The sequence below is a fragment of the Zootermopsis nevadensis genome, unplaced genomic scaffold (genome assembly GCF_977971745.1).
Source record: "Zootermopsis nevadensis isolate Lab colony 2312 unplaced genomic scaffold, Znev_1.0 Znev_ptg000019l, whole genome shotgun sequence".
NCBI classification, from domain to species: Eukaryota; Metazoa; Arthropoda; class Insecta; order Blattodea; family Termopsidae; genus Zootermopsis; species Zootermopsis nevadensis.
The window spans coordinates 2,776,953-2,797,443 of record NW_028259151.1 but is presented as its reverse complement, the minus strand read 5'-3'; the positions used below and the strand labels follow the sequence as shown (position 1 = coordinate 2,797,443).

General features: G+C 35.6%; 2 protein-coding genes across 3 annotated transcripts in view; one reads left to right on the top strand and one right to left on the bottom strand.

Moving 5' to 3' along the window:
* Window positions 1–105: 105 nt before the first annotated feature.
* On the top strand, window positions 106–2,754 carry LOC110829394 (thioredoxin domain-containing protein 17). 2 transcript variants are annotated; one of them, XM_022063069.2, is made up of 3 exons: window positions 106–524; window positions 1,070–1,148; window positions 1,970–2,463. In XM_022063069.2, the coding sequence occupies exons 1-3, from the start codon at window positions 380–382 to the stop codon at window positions 2,052–2,054; spliced, it is 309 nt and encodes a 102-aa protein (XP_021918761.1). In that variant the 5' UTR covers window positions 106–379; the 3' UTR covers window positions 2,055–2,463. The 2 variants fall into 2 exon arrangements, with proteins under 2 accessions (XP_021918761.1, XP_021918760.1); XM_022063068.2 differs by lacking the exon at window positions 1,970–2,463 and adding an exon at window positions 2,470–2,754 and having other exon boundaries at window positions 155–524.
* Window positions 2,755–3,979: 1,225 nt separating this feature from the next.
* LOC110829388 (SEC14-like protein 2) overlaps window positions 3,980–20,491 on the bottom strand; it is a 51,452-nt gene continuing 34,940 nt past the window's right edge. Inside the window, exons 4-12 of the mRNA XM_022063057.2 lie at window positions 17,879–17,948; window positions 15,679–15,722; window positions 14,494–14,611; window positions 11,176–11,385; window positions 10,006–10,086; window positions 9,647–9,846; window positions 9,370–9,524; window positions 8,641–8,792; window positions 3,980–4,690 (exon numbers count right to left, since the gene is read on the bottom strand). Of these exons, the coding sequence (XP_021918749.1) occupies window positions 4,566–4,690; window positions 8,641–8,792; window positions 9,370–9,524; window positions 9,647–9,846; window positions 10,006–10,086; window positions 11,176–11,385; window positions 14,494–14,611; window positions 15,679–15,722; window positions 17,879–17,948 (1,155 nt within the window). The 3' untranslated portion in view covers window positions 3,980–4,565. The remainder of the gene's footprint in view (window positions 4,691–8,640; window positions 8,793–9,369; window positions 9,525–9,646; window positions 9,847–10,005; window positions 10,087–11,175; window positions 11,386–14,493; window positions 14,612–15,678; window positions 15,723–17,878; window positions 17,949–20,491) is intronic.

Below are 20,491 nucleotides of genomic sequence, written 5' to 3'. Positions count from 1 at the left end.
TTAATTTCAACATAATGTTTACGAAAGTTGGGCGGGATGAAGGGGATCATTCACAACAACTGAATAGGGGTACAAACATGCATTCGCGACATCTTTTCGCAGCGAAGCGGAGTTACGAAGTATAATCAACTCAGTGTCGAAATTCGCCAACTACATCGCTCGTCGGATCCAATCAGGACACGGCGTCAGTCATTCATGATTGAGGAACTAGAGGGCTGTATGGCAGATGCATGTGAAGTATGTTGGTAATACAACCTGTGCACAGTGTTGTTACCAAGCTTAATTGTGCGTACAGGAAATTCTACTGAGATTCACTCTGAGGCAGTTTAATAGGTAAACAGTCTGTTGGGTGAGGAAAATTAATAACTGGCAACTTAGAATGGCTATTCGGAGTGAAGTAGAAGGTTATGATGCATTTTGCAACCTAATTGAGGAATTACAAACTCAGGATAAACCAGTGTACCTTTATTTTTGTGGCTCCAAAAAGGCAGATGGAAAAAGCTGGTGTCCGGACTGTGTAAAAGGTTTGTTTACAAGATACTTTCAACAGGAATCATAGAAACTGATCAAAATTTGACGGCTCCCGGTTATAGCAGTTGCTAGCTTGCAGTGGAATTAGATTAGAATAAAATTCGATAAAATTTATTTACATGTAGTGATTTAAATCGTACCTTCACGACAGAAGGCAACAAGTAGAAACAACATTACCAGATTAAAATAATAGCACCTCTTCAAATTGGGACACTATAAAATAAAACATGGAGTTCCTTGAGTTTCAATACTTAGTCCTTTGGTTTTCCTCATATAGGTCAGTGATTTACCGCGAACCATAACTATCTGTCTAAACCCATACATTTTGTGGATGAAACTAATATCATTATTTCACTTACAGAAATTGACTGTTTCCAAATTTGCATTAATAATGCCTTTGCTGGTAATGGTTGTATCGGCATAACTTAATCATTAAAACGTGTCTGTGATAATGGGGTATGCCTCCGAGAAGTGAGATAGGAAGTAAGGTAGATTTTTGTGTGCCCTTTTAGTTTATGCTTTCACTTCTTTTTTACAGCATCTCCTGTAGTTGAAAAAGCTGTGGAAGAAGCAGAGAACATACATTTTGTGTATGTTGGTGTTGGTGATAGAGACGTGTAAGTACACTTCAAAAACATGTTTAGAATTTAATCCAGAGATGTTCTGTATGTCATTAGAAATGCTATGTTATCACATAAATTCATGTTGATGTTAAAGACTCTGTAGTGTAAAGACATTGGTGGAAAGTATGTAACTGTATCCAGGCCGGAGTACTAAAGGGGTCCAATACTGCACTTGTATGCTAAAATTTAACATATTTTTCAGATGAAAACTTGCATAAATGTAGTGCTACATTGACCAAAGACCATCTTAGTGGCATTTCATCATTATTTCCTACCTAGTTTACAGTCTTCTTGTACTAGTATTAGTTCAGAAATTTGTACAATAACAAAACTAAATGACTTTGCTTAGATTTTGATCACGATATATCCCATACTCACATTTGGATTTTCAGTATATACTGGGTCTACAATTTATGACGCTGCTGTTGTGCTTGGATTGCGTGGTCAGCCGGCGCTCTGTTGATGTGGGCGGGAGTCGTAAGCGTTCTTCCGGTGGGTCACTGGTGAATCAGTTTCAATGCCAGATCCACATCAGTTGCATGAATATCCTGTTCATGACATTAAGGTTGGAGTCTGGTGTGCAGTTACCTCCAAGAGAATAATAGGGCCAATATTTCATAATGAAACAATAAATTGTGAACATCATGTAAATTTAATACTTAGACCCTTTTTCCAAGAAATGACCGATGAAGAAAAGGCTTACGGTTTCTTCATGCAAGACAATGCTACAGCTCACACAGCTAATCGGTCGATGTTAGCATTAAGAGAAGTGTTTGGTGAACAAGTAATCAATCAGTGGCCTTTGTGTTCCCCAGACTTGAACCCGTGCGATGTTTACCTGTGGGGCATGCTGAAGAACAAAGTTTATATAAACAATCCGCACACTGCAGAAGAACTTAAAGAAAATATTTGACAATTGATTTCGGCAATTTCCCAAGAAGAGCTTCGTCGAGTATTTCGAAACATGTTAACAAGATGTAAAGTTGCCTGCAAGCACAACGAAGTCACTTTGAACATCTTTTGTGATTTAAGGTAAGAACAATTAATGTAATAACATGTATCAGTGACGAGAAATGTTCGTAGTTCGCTGTTACTAGCGGCACTGAAACTGATTAGCCGGTGACCCACCAGAAGAACGCGCACAACTCCTGCCCACATCAACAGAGCACCAGCCAACCACGCAATCCAAGCACAACCGCAGAGTCATAAATTGTAGACCTGGTATGTAGCTATGTTCTGTCACAGCTGCCAAATATCCTCATTATATAAAGAATCTAATGAAGATATGTGTGTGTGATTATTCTGTTATTTCTAGTTGGAAGGATCCCAAATGTCCATTTAGGACAGATAAACATCTGCAGCTGAAGAGTGTTCCTACTCTGATTGTATGGGGTCGACCTGAAAAGGTTGAAGATACAGAATGTTCAAATCCAGATCTTGTTTCAGTGTTATTTAAACTATCTTAAATTCATACTTTTAGTTGTGTCAACATTATGTTAAAACCTTCCTACAAATATGTTTATTGCTAAAATGACAATGGCAGCTGATATAAAGTATAATTTTTTGTACAAATATAATTAAAGTTCATTATTTTATTAAATTACTGTGTGTACTTTTCTGATGTAAAACACCTTATATTTTATCCATCCCGGTCTTCACCTCATTTGTTCATATTTTAATTGTAGAGTCTGAAGAGGGTGTATCCCTGTGCATACGTTTGACGCAGTGTCATATTTTGATGGCTGTGGTACATCTCCGTGTTTGGGTGATGTTAGCTACTTTAATGACTGTAATTAGTTGTAATATGATTTAATTTATGGTGGTTTGTGTGGTTATAATGTGAACAAGGTGGGTACAACATTTCTACATGGCTTTCTGCCACTATAATAATGCTGTGGCATTTTTGGCATAACAGAGCTGCATCTCATACAGCATCCAGTTAGTGTGATTGCATCACCAGTTTCTTTATGAAGAACTAGTTTCATTATGGTCTATGAAAAGAAGATTGTGGGGCAACCATGGAAGACTGGTGAGTAATGCTGAAACAATTACAATTTGTATAAACAGTCACTCATAGTCTGTGTCCTCTGTTATACCGTGTTAAAATCAGCTTCATTCAGAAGTGTGGGATTGTGTAGCAAGGTTGTGTGTATCACGATTTGATGTTTTTGTGTTTAAGAACATGACAAATTTTAAAGACCAGTGCATGAGTGTACATTAAGTTCTGTTTCAGACTGTTCAGAATTGCAGTAGAAATGTACAATTTAAAACTTTTTTAAATTCAGAAATATAACTTTTGTTGAGAATGTTGAATGTTTTCGGCATCCATCCACAAGCAAATCATGAAAATATGCAGTTTCACCATCATTAAGTTGAGAAAGGAGTCATATTTGTTTAATTTAAAATTACTGTGACAAAATCTGAACATGCAGTGGATCATCACAAAATCTCTGGCCTCTCATCTGATTGATGGATAGAAGCAGAATTGGGCCATTGTGTGTCAGGACCTTCAGGAAACACTTCATAGAGACCCACAATTCCTCTCCAAGTTCATCAGAAGGAAGGAAACATGAGTTTACTTGTATGGCCTTGAAACAAAGCAACTGGAAGATTCCACTATCACTGGCTCCAAAGGTAACCACGGGAATTTGTTCCAATGCAGAAAAGCTTTTGATTCTGTTTTTTTAAGCATTAATAGAATTGTGTATCAGGAGGGACCAACTGTCACGGCAGAAAGAATGGCTGTTAAGTAAATTGGATTTGTAAGTGTATATATTATTTAATTTATCAGTAGTTGTTTGGTAGTCTGTTGAATGAAAGTATAGTTATGTTCGATTAAGACTTTAATTTAGAAAAAATATTCAAGCATGAAGGTGACCTCTGGTATAAATAAACTATCTTGATTAAAAAAATACAGTTCTGACATTTTTGATTAAACATTCAATGTGAAATATTCCCCAGTATTATCTAGCAGGTAAATATATCTATGAAAACAGCAACACTTGCACGCATATTGTGAGGTGTAAGGTTTGAGAATATTTATTTGTACTCTAGAGTTTATTGAAATATTTTTAGCAGATGTCATATCAGTTTCTGGTATTCATATTTCTGCAGTTTTGTTTTATTTTATAATTATTGCAGCTATTAAATTAATTAATCTACTTGGCCATAACTGCAACATATTTGTAGGCAGTTCATAATAAGTAATCCAATACTCACTTCATCTCAACCCTTACTTCCACTTTTCAAAACACTTTCATCATTTTATCTTTTATTTTAAAATTATTTGGTCACAAAATTACTAATAAGTCATGAATTTAAATATAAAGTACTGTACTGTGAACTTCATTCAGGGAACAGTACTTTAAAGATAATTATATCACAAGTTCTTCACTGACAGCATGATTTTCATCAATCCTGTAGTATTATTTCATCATCGTCTTCATCCTTCACTGTCGGAGGGGAAACCATTGTGATGGCGTAGTGTAGCTTCTTGTTGCGAATGTAACTGTTGGTGTTATCGAATATCACAGTATCTGGAACAAGATTCATACAGCTTAGCTTCAGTTTTCTTCACACAAAAGACAGTTTTATGTTGTATTATTCAGTTGTAAGAATTCTAATACAGTTTTTATATGCATAAACATACTTGCACATAATAAAATCTTCTCAGGCCAGCAGTCTCGTCACTTGGTTAAACTCTGCAGAGAAGATTTTATTAATGACATCCACCGTGAAAGATTCACAGCATACATACATGCACATAGTTTGTTAGCAACTGTTACAGTTTCCACAGTTTTGTTGTTCAGGGAAGCATGGTGTGTGCTCTGGATGGAATTGCTGTGTCCGTTATACAATATGTTGCAACATAAACGATATTTTATTAATTTTGCCCCATGGAAAGACATGGTATGTTGTGTTAGTCATTCCTGTTAATAAAATGTAGACTCCAACACACTGACCTCCATATGGACGAATAGCCATTAGAACTTAATTGGAATCATGTCTAAAAATGTTAATTTTATTCACTTGACTAACATTTAGTTTGTATAATTGGGTGATTACTCAGGTAATTCATAATTCTGTATCAGCTGCTGTGGTTATGTGGCATTCAGTGAGACATGATACGAGGTTGTGAATGATGAACCGGAAGAGACAGGATGAATAGTTAATGGCCTGTCTTAAGATACTATCCTGACATTGCCTGGAGTGACTGAGGATTGAAATAGGTGATGTCCTGAGTGAGCCATGTTATTGCATTGTTACTTTAATAATGATTATTCTTGTGGTAGGTTGGGAGTGAACTGTTCAGCTCCACAAGCACTTAAATGTGTTTTATTCCTGATCTTGCACTACTTTCCTTTCTATTAGATCTTTATTGCAAGCAAGACCACCAATGTATGAGCTTTGGTGTAGTTTTTGCATCACAATTAAATTATAGTACATATATGGCATAGGAGCAAAAAGGATTTATATACACGGAGTCAAAAGTATGTTTACAAACTTTGTGTGGGTGTTCCTGGATCAAAAATAAGAAAAAATATCCCTACGAACATGTGGTTGCAAATGCTTCTTTTTCAAAATAATAACCAAAATATAAATAGTCAGGGGGAATTTCCAAGAAAGGAATGAGTTGAAAATGTTCTATCTATTAAGAACCATTGAACATGTCAGGTGTGGTTGTACGAGGGTGGGCTTAAAAGTAATGCCTCCGCTTCATTAAATCCAGTTAATGTAGACATATCTGGTTAAAGCCAATTTTATCTCCTTGTACAAGGTTTTCTCTTTGGCCACACACGGCCTTAAGCAAGCAGCTTGCTCAATACACCTCAGAATGAGGGACAGTAAAGTTGTTCGGTTCAAGCAGCGTGCTGTTGCTGAGATTTGACTGCAGAAAATCCAATAGAAATTCATCGATGAATGCAAGTCGTTTATGGTGATCAATGTGATGACATTAGTACAGTTAGACGTTGGGCCAAGATGTGTAAAAAAGAATACGGGAAAGCAGATTTGACTGACAAACCACGAAGTGTAAGACCTGTAATGGCAATGGACAAATCACATCAGGATCGTGTTGAAGAACTGATTTGTGAAAACTGATGCATTAAAGAAAAGGAATCTGCTGAAGGTTAGGCATTTATAAAGAGCGAAAAGTGTGCCAGGAGGGTACCTCTCATGCACGTTGATGAGATGAAAGCTGAGAGGCATTCCTCAGGAACTTCTGCAGCATGTTGAAAATGAAGGTGATGTATTCTTATATTGGATTGTCACTGGAGATGAAACCTGTGTGCACCATTACAATCCTGAGAACTAACAGTTAGTGGAATATCGGCACAAGGAGTCACCACAACTGATACAATTCAAAACTCAAGCCTCAGCTGGTAAGGTGATGTTGACTGCATTTCGGTTAATGGCGTAATTCTTGCTGATTTTATGGAACGAGGTACAACCAGTAGTTCTGAACGTTATATTGATTCCTTAAATAAGTTTATGAAAAGATTCAAAATGGTTTGGAATGAAAACCATGTAGTCCTTCAACATGACAATGCTAGACCTCATAGCAGTGCTTGAACACTTGAAGCGATTAAATGTCTGGGATTTTCCGTCTTTCTTTATCCCCCAAACAGCTCAGATTTGGCACCAAGTGATTTTTTTCTCTTCCCTAAGCTCAAGGGTCAGATGAAGAAATGAAGTCTGCTGTGAGCATTTTTTTTTCATAAATGGTTTTAAAAAATTAGTTTATTGTTGGATTACGTGTATTGAAGTAGAAGGTGAATATGTAGAAAAATAATGTATAATTTTGAAGAGTAAACTGTAAACTTTGTATACATTTTTGTTTTATTGAAGAATTCCTTCCCATTCATGTTTTATTTAAGAGGAGGCATTACTTTTCAGCCCACCCTCATACATAGGTATGGAAAATCTATACTGATGGCAAGGGAAAATCAAAATACTCCGAGAAAGCTTTGCTGTAGTGCCACTTTTCACTCTTAGTACAGTAACCAGTTGTATCCACATGAAGTATGGAATGGCAGCCTTAAGGCTTATAGAAGAATTAGCTGTGTCTAAAAACTTTATTGAAACAAATTATAATCCTAAACATACAAAATAGTAAAACAGGTTAACAGCACAACAATATACAGTAAAACCTCTCTAAGTTCGACACTTGGGGTTCCACGAAAATGTGTCCAACTTACAGAGGTGTCCAAGATAGAGGGAAAGATAAAAATCAGATTGTGGTCTAATGACAATATAATCTATTTACTTACATACACTAACTGCTGGAGGCTTACTTGAATTAAGAATTAATGACAACAGTATTAATAATAATCTTTTGAAGCCCACTCCCACACATTACACATTACACCCCAGCCTCAATAACATTTTCTAAAGTTGATTTCACCAATTTTCGCTTCCCCGTCGCAAAAAGAAAAATTCCATTTCTGTTAACACAGTCTGAACCCAAATGCAAGCACAGTCTGTGTCTTCTGCAATACTGTAGTCCAGTTAAGGGTTCAGCAAAAGAAAAGTTAGAACACTTGCAATGCATTCCAATGGTGGGTCCAAAGAGGAGGCATTCATCAGTCAGAAATTCAAAATAACAAAATATGTAACTGAAAAAGTTTCCCTGAAAAGCATCGAAGTCAAGTGCATGAACCTGTCCAACTTGCAACAAAAGGGGTGTTCAAGTTCCAGGATAAAGGGGTGTCCATGGGTGGACATGTAAAATTATAGGATATTCGTCGGTTCAAATTAAAATTTCCAATATAAAGGGGTGTCCAGGATAGAGGGGTGTCCAACTTGAGGGGTTTTGCTGTAATATATATTGTGCAACTATGGCTTTCAGAGATAGGTTGCATCAAATGTTAAGAATTATCTGTCATTTCAGAAAATATTTCATTTGCTATCATCAGGGTGAATCTGTAATGGATGGTCATTTTTGGCAGTCTTATGTAGGGCAGGCACAGTAGGAGAAGAGTTGGATTTGGTAGTGAAGATTGGTGGAGCAGAGGAGCATGCTGCTATCTGATGGGAGATGACCATATGCCATCCCCGGAAGCCAAAGTTGCACGCTGAACCACAGCTATGAAATCGAAGGACAAGATAATAAACAGTGTTGCTAGTTTAGTTTAAAACTCCATGCTTTTACTATAAGACTTATTAGATCAACCTAGAATACTTAACATTTGTGTCTCCCAGATGGGAGATAAAAGCACAGGTGAGAAGTCGACACTGATATGGACATTAGGGAAATTGGTAGTGGGGATATTGATTAGATTTGGTAGGTTGCTGTGCTGTCATTGATGAAACACTTGATTCCACAGCAACTGAATTTCCTGAAAGGCTATGTGTGTGTCAACTGCAGAGGGGGTCCCCTGTACAGGGATTTATTTGCAATTCTTTACTTTATATGTTTGTCCAAATGTTAAATTTTTCCTTGCGTTGTTTCTATAGTGTGTGTGGTCTGTCAAAGGTCCATACTTACAAGTAGCTGGTGCTGGACATGTGATGAAACCAATTTCATCTGATTGGTGACTATTAACCTTGTGCAATGGCACTGCTGTAGACTCAATTCCATTAACGTCTTTGCACATTATACCAAATTTGATATCATGGTCTTCAGATCGGAATTCCCACCTTGAAGTATATTGAACAATCAACATTTAGTAGGCTTTGAGGTTTTAATGGCAAAAAGTCTGAAGACAGCCGTCTTCTGGGTTGTAACACCTAGAGTAAATGTCGCCCTGATGATGGAGGCAGCAGGGACCTCTGAAACGTTGGTAAACTTCTACCAGGCTACATAGCGCTACAACCCAGAAGACAGCCGTCAGTCAACATTTATTCTGATATATGTGCTGTTTGATTCATGAACTACCTAGATTGTTTTGGGTGTATAGCAGCTGAAGAAGTTTTATGCATGTGGAAATGCATCTCTATTTCTTAGTCTTCTTCATGAAAGTAGAGTTTTATTTTTGTGTGATGACAGTAATTAATAGTTTATTCTAAAAACTGGTTTTGATGACAGAAGCCTGTGTAGTATAAGTCAGTATAAAAATAAATAACTTTTATACACTGTATTCAAATTATTAAAAGATCTGCTTGATAAGTGAGAATTCATAACAGTTTAATCTTATTTTTTAACACACATCTGATTTTGCATCAAGAAGAAATTTTAGAAATGATCTTCATAATATTAAACTTATTTGTTACTTACTTCAGTATGGATTGTTCTACCGGAGCTATAAATGGCAGACTCAGTTTTTCACCTTTCTTAATCACTACTGTTGTGAAGGTATCATTCGCTGGTGGACTTGTCTTGTCAGTCTTCTTAGCATAATAAGATTTTGGAATCTTCCCTCCCTGATGAATCTGGATTAAATAAAATTACAATGTTAAGAATGCAGTAATTCTTTTTGTCTTAATAATTGCAACAAATGTGACCTGAAAACAGATTAGAATGGCTCATAGATAAAGCGTGTAACACAACATACTTCAGTTGTATATCTTGGATTGCCATCTGGATCAGTCTGGGTTCCACCAAAATGAGCTGGCAGCTGGTCAGACTCAATCAATTTCAGCAGCAAAGGCTGCCACTTGCGAGGATCACTTGCAATGATTTGGATTTTCTGCAGTGTATATTCATTCAGGAAGTTCTTCACCACAGAAAAAGCAATGGCAAATACTTTGGGAGCTGAAAGTAATAAAAAATATGAACACTATTGAGACATAATATAAAACTCATTTCTGAGCACCATTTATTGAATGTTAATTGTATTGCCACAAAATAATATCAATATTCATGTAAATTTATAGGCTGATAAGGTGACCATCATCTGTATTCATTACTTACCATTAATGATATAACAAGCTTTCAGGATCTCTGGATAATTGGCTTCATACATTTGGAGCAGTGCCATGACAGCTTCTCCAGCTGCAGTACATAATTAAACATTAGTGGTGAAGTTGTCATTAGTATTAACCAGGTGTAGAGCAGTGGTTCTCAACCAGTCTGCTACAAGCTTTTGCCAAGTGTGCCATGAGGCTTTAAATAGAAGAATGATTATGTTAAATTAAATGGCAAATTCAAAAATTTAATAATTGTTAATATCACATCATCCATAACTCAGAATATTTTATAATTAGTTAAAGCATAACAGTGCACTTGTATATGAAACTTTAAATCGGAAATTAGTAGTAGCATTTATGATTGTTTTATATATATATATATTTACAAATAATTCATAATGATCATTAAGGTTTTCTTGCCTTTATATAATATAAATGGATAGTATAATTTATCTACTGTGTGCAATGGGCAGATTTATGTGTAACATGTCACTGCTTTTGAAACACTATCATGTGCCAAATTTATAATAGTATGAATTGTATTTGTATCGTATTACTATGACTTATTCCACATCCTACTGTTATCTGGCTAACTTACAGATCCATAGAATGTAATAAAGATATATGTATTAATAATTCAGAATTTGCAAAGAATGTGTCTGTGTATTCCAGTATGAAATACATATTTCCAATCTTGTACAAAGCTTCTTCTGAAGATAAAAATATGTTAGTGTAATAACCAATTACTTGAAGGTGGGAAGAGCGGCAACTCCCGAACTATTGTGTATGTCATATATACCTCAGACAGTGGACAATGTCCATTTGAAATTTGCCAGAGATGTTTTCACATCCACACCAAGAGGTAATGACTGTACATACAAATATTTTGGCTTATGACAAGTCTGTAAACATGACACTGAACTTGTCCAAAAATACCATCACATCTGACTCCTCCAATTATTCTTACATGAATAGGAGCAAGGGTGGAAAGTGTTACAAAAATTACCAGAATTTTGCACTTTGGTTCAGACAAAAAACTGATGCAAGTTTGCATTGGGGTCTGTTTATGCCTGTTTGTAGCTGTGGGTTTTGATGCTCACTTGTGTAATTAATTTTCTGCCATAACACTATCATCTACATGTTTGTCTGTTGCACCTGTGATGATTATAATTACCTGGTCTCCAAGCATACTGACGTAGGTTGAAATTTTCCATGTCCATAATAACGACAACTTTTGATGCTTCCTGTCCAAACTTCTGTGCTTGTTCTCTTGCTCTGCTCAAATACAATTCCAGAGTTTTGATTGTCATTTTAATGAAATCAGCCTTGCTAATACAGTGCATCATTCCCCACATATCAAGGCCAGCAAAAGGAACAATTATTACTGTGCAAAGAAATAATATTTTCATTAGTGTTTTCTGAAGCTGTATGAATTTGTTAATTAAATTATAGATAACCAGTGTCTCCTTTTCCTGAATATCAGTCAGTGGCAATGTTTGGTTTTTCTGGCAACTTAAATGAGAAGAGGGAGATCTGGTGGATGAAAGTACAGAACATATCAAAAAGCTACTTGGTTTTTCATCTTGTAATAATATTTGTTTTTATTCTCCTCCCCCCCCCCCCCCCCCCCCCAAGTAATTTTCTAGAAGATCCTGCCTGAAATGAAGTAGTCAATGCAATTTTGATGTTGGGGCACAAAGTTTACTTATTATGCCATGTATATGGTGAAAGATCAGATGGAATGTAATTTTGTTAGAAATTATGCAAGATAGTGTGACACATTGAAACAAATTATCAGCATGTTTTATGTGCATAGGAAATGATGATATGACAGAATATCAGGGTATAATATCTGCTGTGTTTATTTTATAGTTAAACAGAATAAGATGTTTCAATGAAATATTTTTGCTATCTTCCCACAAGGGAAAAATGTATGGCAGATGAAAAGTTTGAACTCTGTGTGTGTGTGCACGCACGCACACACATGTTTGTGTACGCAAATGACTTTTTGTTTGTATTCTTTCTGTATTAAACTACAGTAGCTGGATATAATACCAAAACAGAATAGAAGCTGAAATTTTGTAAGAATGAAGCTCTTAATTCCAATGCATTTTAAGAATCATTAAAATGTCAGTAGACTGCTAAGTTCAGTATAACATTTAATGTCCATTCTCTTGCCCTTTATATGTTATAACACAGGTATGATCTTTTAATTTCAAGAAAACTTAATTCTGACACTTGATATGAAATGCAGTCAGTTTCTTAAGAATGATTAATGTTCTTTACAGGCCTGGAGGTGCATATAGATATTTTGATAGTAAATCTACATAGTATTTCTTAGCCAATTTAAAACTTTCCATACTAAGGCATAATTTATCTGCATATTTGATCTCATAGGTGGTACAATTGAACCTGATAAGTTTTGAGTTTTAATGAAATTAACTTCTTTATCAGATAACCTGATATTGGTTACAGGAACCAGAATTTCTTAGATGTACAAGTATGTATGGTAATTTTCCATTCCATTCCTATTTTATTGAGTGATTTGGTATTGAAGGACACATCATCTATTGACATGTGTTGATGACGTTAATTTATTGGGTGATGATATAAATACAATAAAGAGGAACACGGAAGTTTTACTAGAAGCTAGTAAAAAGGTGGTCCTAGAAATAAATTCAGAAAAAACTAAGTATATGTTAGTGTCCCATCATATTAGGGTGGCTAATAAATCCTTTGAAAGTGTGACAAAATTCAAATATTTGAGAACAACAATAACAAATTAAAATGATATTCATGAGGAAGTTAGGAGGAGATTAAATTCTGGAAATGCTTGCTACTTCTCAGTTCAAAATATTTTGTCTTACCGTCTGATTTCTAAGAACCTAAAGATTAAAATATTTTGCCTCTTGTTTTTTGAAACATGGTCTCTCACTCTCAGGGAGGAACACAGATTGCAGGTGTTTGAGAATAGGGTGTTGAGGAGGATATTTGGGGCTAGGAGAGAAGAGGATGGGGTATGGAGAAAACTGCATAATGATGGGCTTAACAATCTGTACTCCTCCCCCAATATTGTTAGGGCCATTAAGTCAAGAAGAATGAGATGGGTGGGGCTTGTGACGCAGATGGATGGGGCAAGATGTGTGCACCAGGTATTGGCTGGGAAGCCCTAGATGTAGATGTGAGGATAATATCAGGCAGGATCTATGGGAGAAAAGATTTGAAGGTGACTGGATTTTGCTTGTCCAGGACAAAGACTGGTGCAGGGCTTTGGTTATTTTAGTGGTCAACTTTTGGGTTCCCTAAGCCATCTATCTAGTTAGTTAGCTTTTGAATTTAATCAATTAAATGTACTTTTTAAACAAGCTGTGAAAGAGGTTAAAAAAAGGATTTAAAATCAAACACTTGACAAAAATTTTGTTTGAATAAAAATAAGAGTGCTTACAAAAGGAGAAGTGTGTGGTCAAAATTGTAACATTTTCAGTTAAGAAACAATTGTATTTAGATTGTGGATTATTGAATCACTCATTTTTGAAAGGTCCTTATTCCATTTTTAGTGAAAATGATTTAGAATACCTTCATATTCTATGCACATATATATTTTTCTGCATAGAAAGGGCATCATTGCACACACTGAAGCAGCCTACTGAATGTTTACCATATTATATTGCTTTTGAAAGGACCACATTCCAAAAATGAGGCCATTTCTAAGGTGAAGTGATGCTTGTAACTCCTAGCATGTGTGAGCAAAGTTACTTTCCAGTCATCTTTTTGCATGCATTTTGAATATACCATGTTAAATTCAGGTATTGTTTTATCAGTATACATTGGGGGACAAGAGCCACTATTGAACTCCAAATGCCAGCATTGCCTGTTGTTCTCAGCTTGGCCTATTCAAAATCAAATTATCATTGTTAGAGATATATTTGCGAGTCAATAAAGTGTCTTTATTGATAGTGTGTGACAAAATAACACGTTCAGATTATTCATTTAAAGGAGTCTTACATAATTTTCAAAAAATTTCTTTTAAAGTCAGTAGTTATGTAGAAGCAGAATTGAAAACAAATTTTATTATGACCCTAAATATTATTTTCTGGCTTATCGTGTTTTGCTAGACTTGATAAATGTGGTAAGAACTGAAGATTGCTGTCTTCTGAGTTATTGTGCCGTGTAGTATAGTAGATTTCCACCAACGTTTCAGAGGTTATACTGCCTCCATCATCAGGGCGATTTGATGAATCACCCTGATGATGGAGACAGTATGACCTCTGAAACGTTGGTGGAAATCTACCAGACTACAAGGCACAATAACCCAGAAGACAGCAATCTTCAGGCTCACCACTGTTAAAACCTCAAATCATACATGGTAAGAACTGTTTTCCTTAGTTCCTAAAAACTGGAGCTTTTGGACTAAGGCCCTTTTCAAAATTTCTGATTCATTATTAAGGAGAAGGTACTGCTACAGACTGGTTTAACATGGTGGCTTTCGTACCTGGAGCTCCATCCTTGTCATATCCTGATATTCCACTGGGGTAGTACTTCTGGATTACTTCTGGAGGTTCCCAGTCTTTTAGCTTCTCCACTTCCAAATTTTCTCTCCATTTAAGAGACTGTAAGAATGAATGTGTTTGAATATTTGATGTGAAAAACTAGGAAGAACATATTTGAGGTCCTTTCACAAATTTGGAGTCATCCCTAATATAAGTTAGGGATGATATAAGTGATCATTTATTTTGATTTGTAGGTAGGTTCTGTCAGCATGTTTTTAGCTAAGATATACCATTAAACCTGTCTTAACTGTTCTTTCAAGGAAGTCTGTAGTAATAAAAAATATTGTGCAAAACCAATTCAAGAGTGTGCAATAAAAAAATGAAAGTTCACATTCACAAACTGGAAATTATCTGTAGTCAATAACAAAGTAAACATATCAGAATTGTTATGCTATGTATATACTTTGTAACTTATTTACTATGTATCTACATTCTCTTCATGTACAATGTCATAAATTAAGGAGTGGCACATTGAATTCTTTATTCCTTTCCTGTCTTAGATTTTTTATTGTAGTATATTATATTTGACGTAGCCTCTACAATTATATAAGCGCCTTTTGTGGTCAATGTATTATCTTTCTGTCCTTTTGTAGTTTCATTTTCTGTTTATATTCAAAGTCTGTCTCACATATTTTTCACCCCTAAACTGTGGTCGATTTTACGACATTTAAAAAGATACCTGACAAAATCATGTTGATGAAATACAAACTTGAGCAGTAAAAACCAAAAAGATTGGTACATATTTTGCTTGTTTACCCAATGAGCTTGTAGAGGTGAATCTGGGTATGTTTCATACAAAAGTAGTATTTTTTTAGAGTGTATCACTATGAGAAATTACATAAGATTTAATTTAGTTGACCAGTGTTGAGACTGTTTATAATATTAGACTCCTGCAGCTGTGTAAAATTGTTACAAGTTAGTGATCAAGGGAATATTTCTTACAGGAATGGAAATTGTCATTACTTTGACCCATATCCAATATAACAGCTGACTGAATTTTTGGATCCATGGTCAAAGATATGGAAATGACTGAAATGGAATGGCAATAGGAAACGGTGATTGTCTATACTTAATTCAGTACATTACAAATGAGCAATGAAATGTGTATGAGTCTGTATTCTACTTACATCTCGCAGCATTTTTTCAGCAGCTTCCACATTAAAATTGCGTGCTGAAAAAGAAACAAAGACTTTATAAGGAATTTGATGTTGCTTTCAAACCAAATAACCCTGAGAGTTTAATGATATCATCTGAGGAATAACAGAACTGAAGGAATAATTTTTTTTTGTGTTTTTGTCTGTGAGGTGATCTGAACAAACAAACAAACAAACAAATGTAAATGCAGAAGATAATATGTCCCTCTGCACTAGTCTTCATACAATGAAACATGCATTTAAAATGGTATGGATATGAGATTTGTCAACTAAACTGAAAAAGTTTTGAAACATCCTTAAATGGGTATAGTGCTGTATTTATTACCTAAAGATCTTTAGATGTCATCTCAGAATGTTTTTAAACACTACTATTGTTAAAACACCCCTTAAATTGAATGTTGAACCTTATTCTTCATTTATTAACCTACACTTCCAATTGCTCAAATTATAGAGTGCCAAATGATAAGACGAATATTTAACAATTATTTGGAAAGGAGTGCAAGAAAGTAGTCCTTATTTTAATCTAACATATTAGAATTAGTTTGGAGGGACTGACAAAAACCACAAGAACCCTCAGTCAGTAGTGCTGATCTCTGGACTGAGATTTGAACCTAGGATCTTCCAAATACCAAGCAGGTGTACTAACTACTTGACTATGATGTTAAGTTCCTTAAACAGCTTTGTATAACATCAGTGGTTTCATGTCAGTGGATGTTTTATGAGTTATTTAACAATCCTAAATTAATAGCTGATGATGTTTGTATCATTAGATGCCACTATATGTATGTCTTCAAAAAATGCCATTATATGAAGATAATTAAAATTATAATCAGTGAAAATCAACTAAACTGGATTTAAAAAAAGTAACTCTCCTGGACATCATGTCAGAAGATGCTTCTTGTACATTATTGTTATTGAGTCTTCAGCATACATTTTTATAATGAATACTTCCACCTAAATCAATATTCATAAACAAGGAATGCTCTTGATGAAAGACTCTTGGATTACAAGCCGCATCAGGTGGCTGAATGTTGAATAAACCATATCGTCTGCCAACATTTCGAGAACAATCTCTGCTCTCATCCTCAGGGTTGCTGCACTACAAAGGATTAGATTTTCTATGCAGCAACCCTGAGGATAAGAGCAGAGATTGTTCTTAAAATGTTGGCAGACGATATGGTTTATTCAACATTCAGCCACCTGACGTGGCTTGTAACCTGAGAGTCTTTCATCAACTTCAGTCACCACGAAAGCTTCTCTTTAGTGCTTTTACCTCCATTGGTTATTTAACTTCTGCTCCCTTTAATTCAGACTGTGAACTTAATGAAAGTGCATTATTCTGCATTGGGGAAGTGATATATGTTGGCTTTCTAAGGGTTGATTTGTTATTCTATCAACAATTCAGATAACATATTTGGATTGTGGTCTTCTGTTTATGTTAATCTGTATTTTCACCATTTATTGAAAGCTAGTTAAGCGCACTGAGTGAACTGAGAGATATGTGATATTTTTATAGCCAACATTCCTCATTTAACATTACCATACAGGAAAAGTGATTTGTAAGATTTGAGGTTTTCACAGCGGTGGGTATGAAGGTTTCTGTCTTCTTGGTTGTTGCACTGTGTAGTCTGGTAGATGGTTACCAACGTTTCAGAAGTCATACTGCCTCCGTCATCATGGCGATTCTTAGTATGAAGATTTCTGTCTTCTGGGTTGTTCTGCTGTGTAGTCTGGTCGATGTTAACCAACGTTTCAGAGGTCATACTGCCTCCATCATCAGAGCGATGAATGTCTACCATACTACACGGCGCAACAACCCAGAAGACAGAAATCTTCAAAAAGTGATTTACTCCTCAGTGATGTATGGGGATGCTGGCCAGATGAAATTCTGTAGTTAACAGTTTAACAGTATGCTAGTGAAATGTTCTACATATTTTGAAAGATTATTTAAGGTAAAAGAAGAGGAGAATTTTTCAAATGGTGACAAATTGTTGCAGATATCTTTCAAGAGTGTAACACATACTGTGCTGAGAAAATGCATCAGATGCTTAATTGGGGGGGGGGATTTTTGAGGAAGACTTTATAGATACGGATGCCAGCACGAAATGACACGGGTTCAGGTATTGGCATCCAAGGAGACAGTGACAGCAACATTAAAATTAATACTACTTACCTCTGAGCCAGCGTAAGAGGAAGGGATCATCAAACTGTGGTTGACTGCAGTCGGCTATGTTTCTTCGGAGCTGCAAAGAATATATTATTGGTTAGATATTTTACAATGCAATTTTATCTGACTGTGTGGTTCAATACACATGTTGTTTCTGGTGCGTATATTTTTCAGTCACGAGTGCCATGCTAATACGCAGTTTGAAGGGAACACAGTTAAGCGATATCTTGTGTCCTTTGAGATGAGAATCTGAACCCTGGAACTAGTAAAGTGTGTTTGAAATTTGTCTCTATTGGGCATAAACTCGGTGCTCCATTTTTGTTCTCTGTAAATATCAAGTTTAGGTTATTTGAAGTGACACATGCCAGCAAATTATATAAAAGTCTTCTGCACATGCTGCCATAATATTTACACTGTTTTCTTATATTACGTACTCCAACGTCATCTAGATGTCATGTTAAAGAGTAAAGAGTTATGAGTTCTTTGGCTACTGTTTCCTCTTACTGTCTCTTACTCTGATTTATGCTTGAAGAATAGGAACTTATTCCCTTTTCTAATGCAAAACGTTTTTAAACATTTTCATTAGTGAACCTTTCAGGTCGGCAGTTCTCAGCCTTTTCCAGTCTTGGGTTCACATTCACCTTTATTATTCACTTGTGGGCTGCAAGATTATTATAAATGAGGGCAATTTACATAATGACACAGAAATTTATTTAAATTCTATTAAATTAGGCCTACTATTGCAAAGAGGTTCACATATTACTGAATCATCGGTCATTAGTGAGATATTTGACACTGCTTTACCAGGTTTATTTTCTGTTATAATTTGCTTGCTTCCCTCTCAGATGTTATCAGTAAGAAGCATTCAAGTTCTTGATTACATTTGTAATTAAGTTGCTCACAGTGATAGGTGCTTTGGAATACTGACGATCTTAAAAAATGTCTTCTGGAATCAGGTAACTAATATTTTATCATGCCGGATGATAGTTACAAAAAATATGAGTCGGGCTAAGAACCCGTCATGTTTGGCAATTTTTAGGCATAATTTAAAAATGAAGAACATTACATGAAGGTTGAAACACTAAAGGATAATTTTTCCAAAAGCACTTGAATATCAATAAATGTCTTATAGTTTTATTATACTAAAAGGCAACTGTCTAGACTACATGTACCAAAAACAACTGTGTGAAACTCAGGGATTCTCTTAACACACATTAGATACGAGTTAGAAAGTTGTGCAATGTTTTCTGCTGTGTACTTTGACATGCACCACAGTGCGAAAGTGATCCTCAATTTATAGGTTATGACTGCGGCCCAGCCGAGACATTTTCGTTCGTGTTGCGTAATCCGAATGTAGTATACGCTGAAGTGAATGTTGCTGTTTGATTGGCCCAGAGCATGTGTGAACGAGCGTTTTGTTTGCCTTTGTGTTGTATTGTTTGAATGCCGGGGGTATAACAGTGTTCTGCCGCTTATGTGATCGACTTCTTAATGTATTGGCATAAAGAATTTTGTTTGGTGGAAATGACTCTGGACACACGTGCTCTGAAGGTTATAGGATCAAACTCACGCAACAAAACAAGGTTACTTCCTTGAATCGGTAATAATAAAAAAAAAGCATAGTCATATTTACATTATCAAAAGAACCTTTAAAGTCTGAATATGTATATATTTTTAATATTTTACCCAATATAAGATATCTTTAAAGTTTAACAATACTTCGTATTATTAATGATTGAAAGGGTACTATTACCAGAGATTACGTCAGTTTCCTACCCGTGCGTCTGACTTATACCAAGGAAGTCCCAACTGTAGTTTGCTTTGGAAGGTATGTTAGTGAATAGTACTTATGCATGTTTCGAAACATCTGATTTATTTACTCACTCACTCTGTTGCAGGAAATTCTTTGAACAGTCGATTCTATACTTGGCTTGTCAAAGAATAACCCACGTTCTTTCTGGAACCCAAAGGTTTATCACTGTATTCACAAAAGCTGCTTCCTTGAAAGTAATTACAAAACTAATATTTAGTGGATAATGCCGACGAATGAAGTTAGCTTTCCTTTGTACAAAAGCTTCTTGTTACTGGTAGGAGGAACTTGATAAAAGAAAATTGACATTTAGCATGCTGAATATTCTGATGGGTCGTGTGCGGCCTACTGATTGTGATTTTCCTATCCCTGGTGACGATGCTGAATACTTCAGGCCATAATTGCACAGTTAACTACGTAAGTCATTCGCTCTCTGATGTGGCCTAGTGGCCCACTTGAAATTCCAGGCAGTAGCTGTAGCATAGCGCTGTCATAATCATCTCAGTTCAGTTCGTAGTCATACAATAAACATGCCGTTGAAATTTTGTTAATTACTTTCAGCTTCTTGAACATTCCTTTATTCAGTTTTATGCCTTGCACTTTGCTGCAAGTTTTTATAGAGGGATTGAGCAAAATACCTGTAGGTAGGAAGTGTTGTGTCCTCGTTAATTCATCCACAGTCGTATATGTAATTACGAGTGATAAATTCCTCATTGTAGGAAAGTAATGCTTTCCTTGAAAGTGGTTCGTTGAACGAAGGTGAGTTTCTAATTGCTTTACGGGCTATAATTAATGTGATCACATAAACA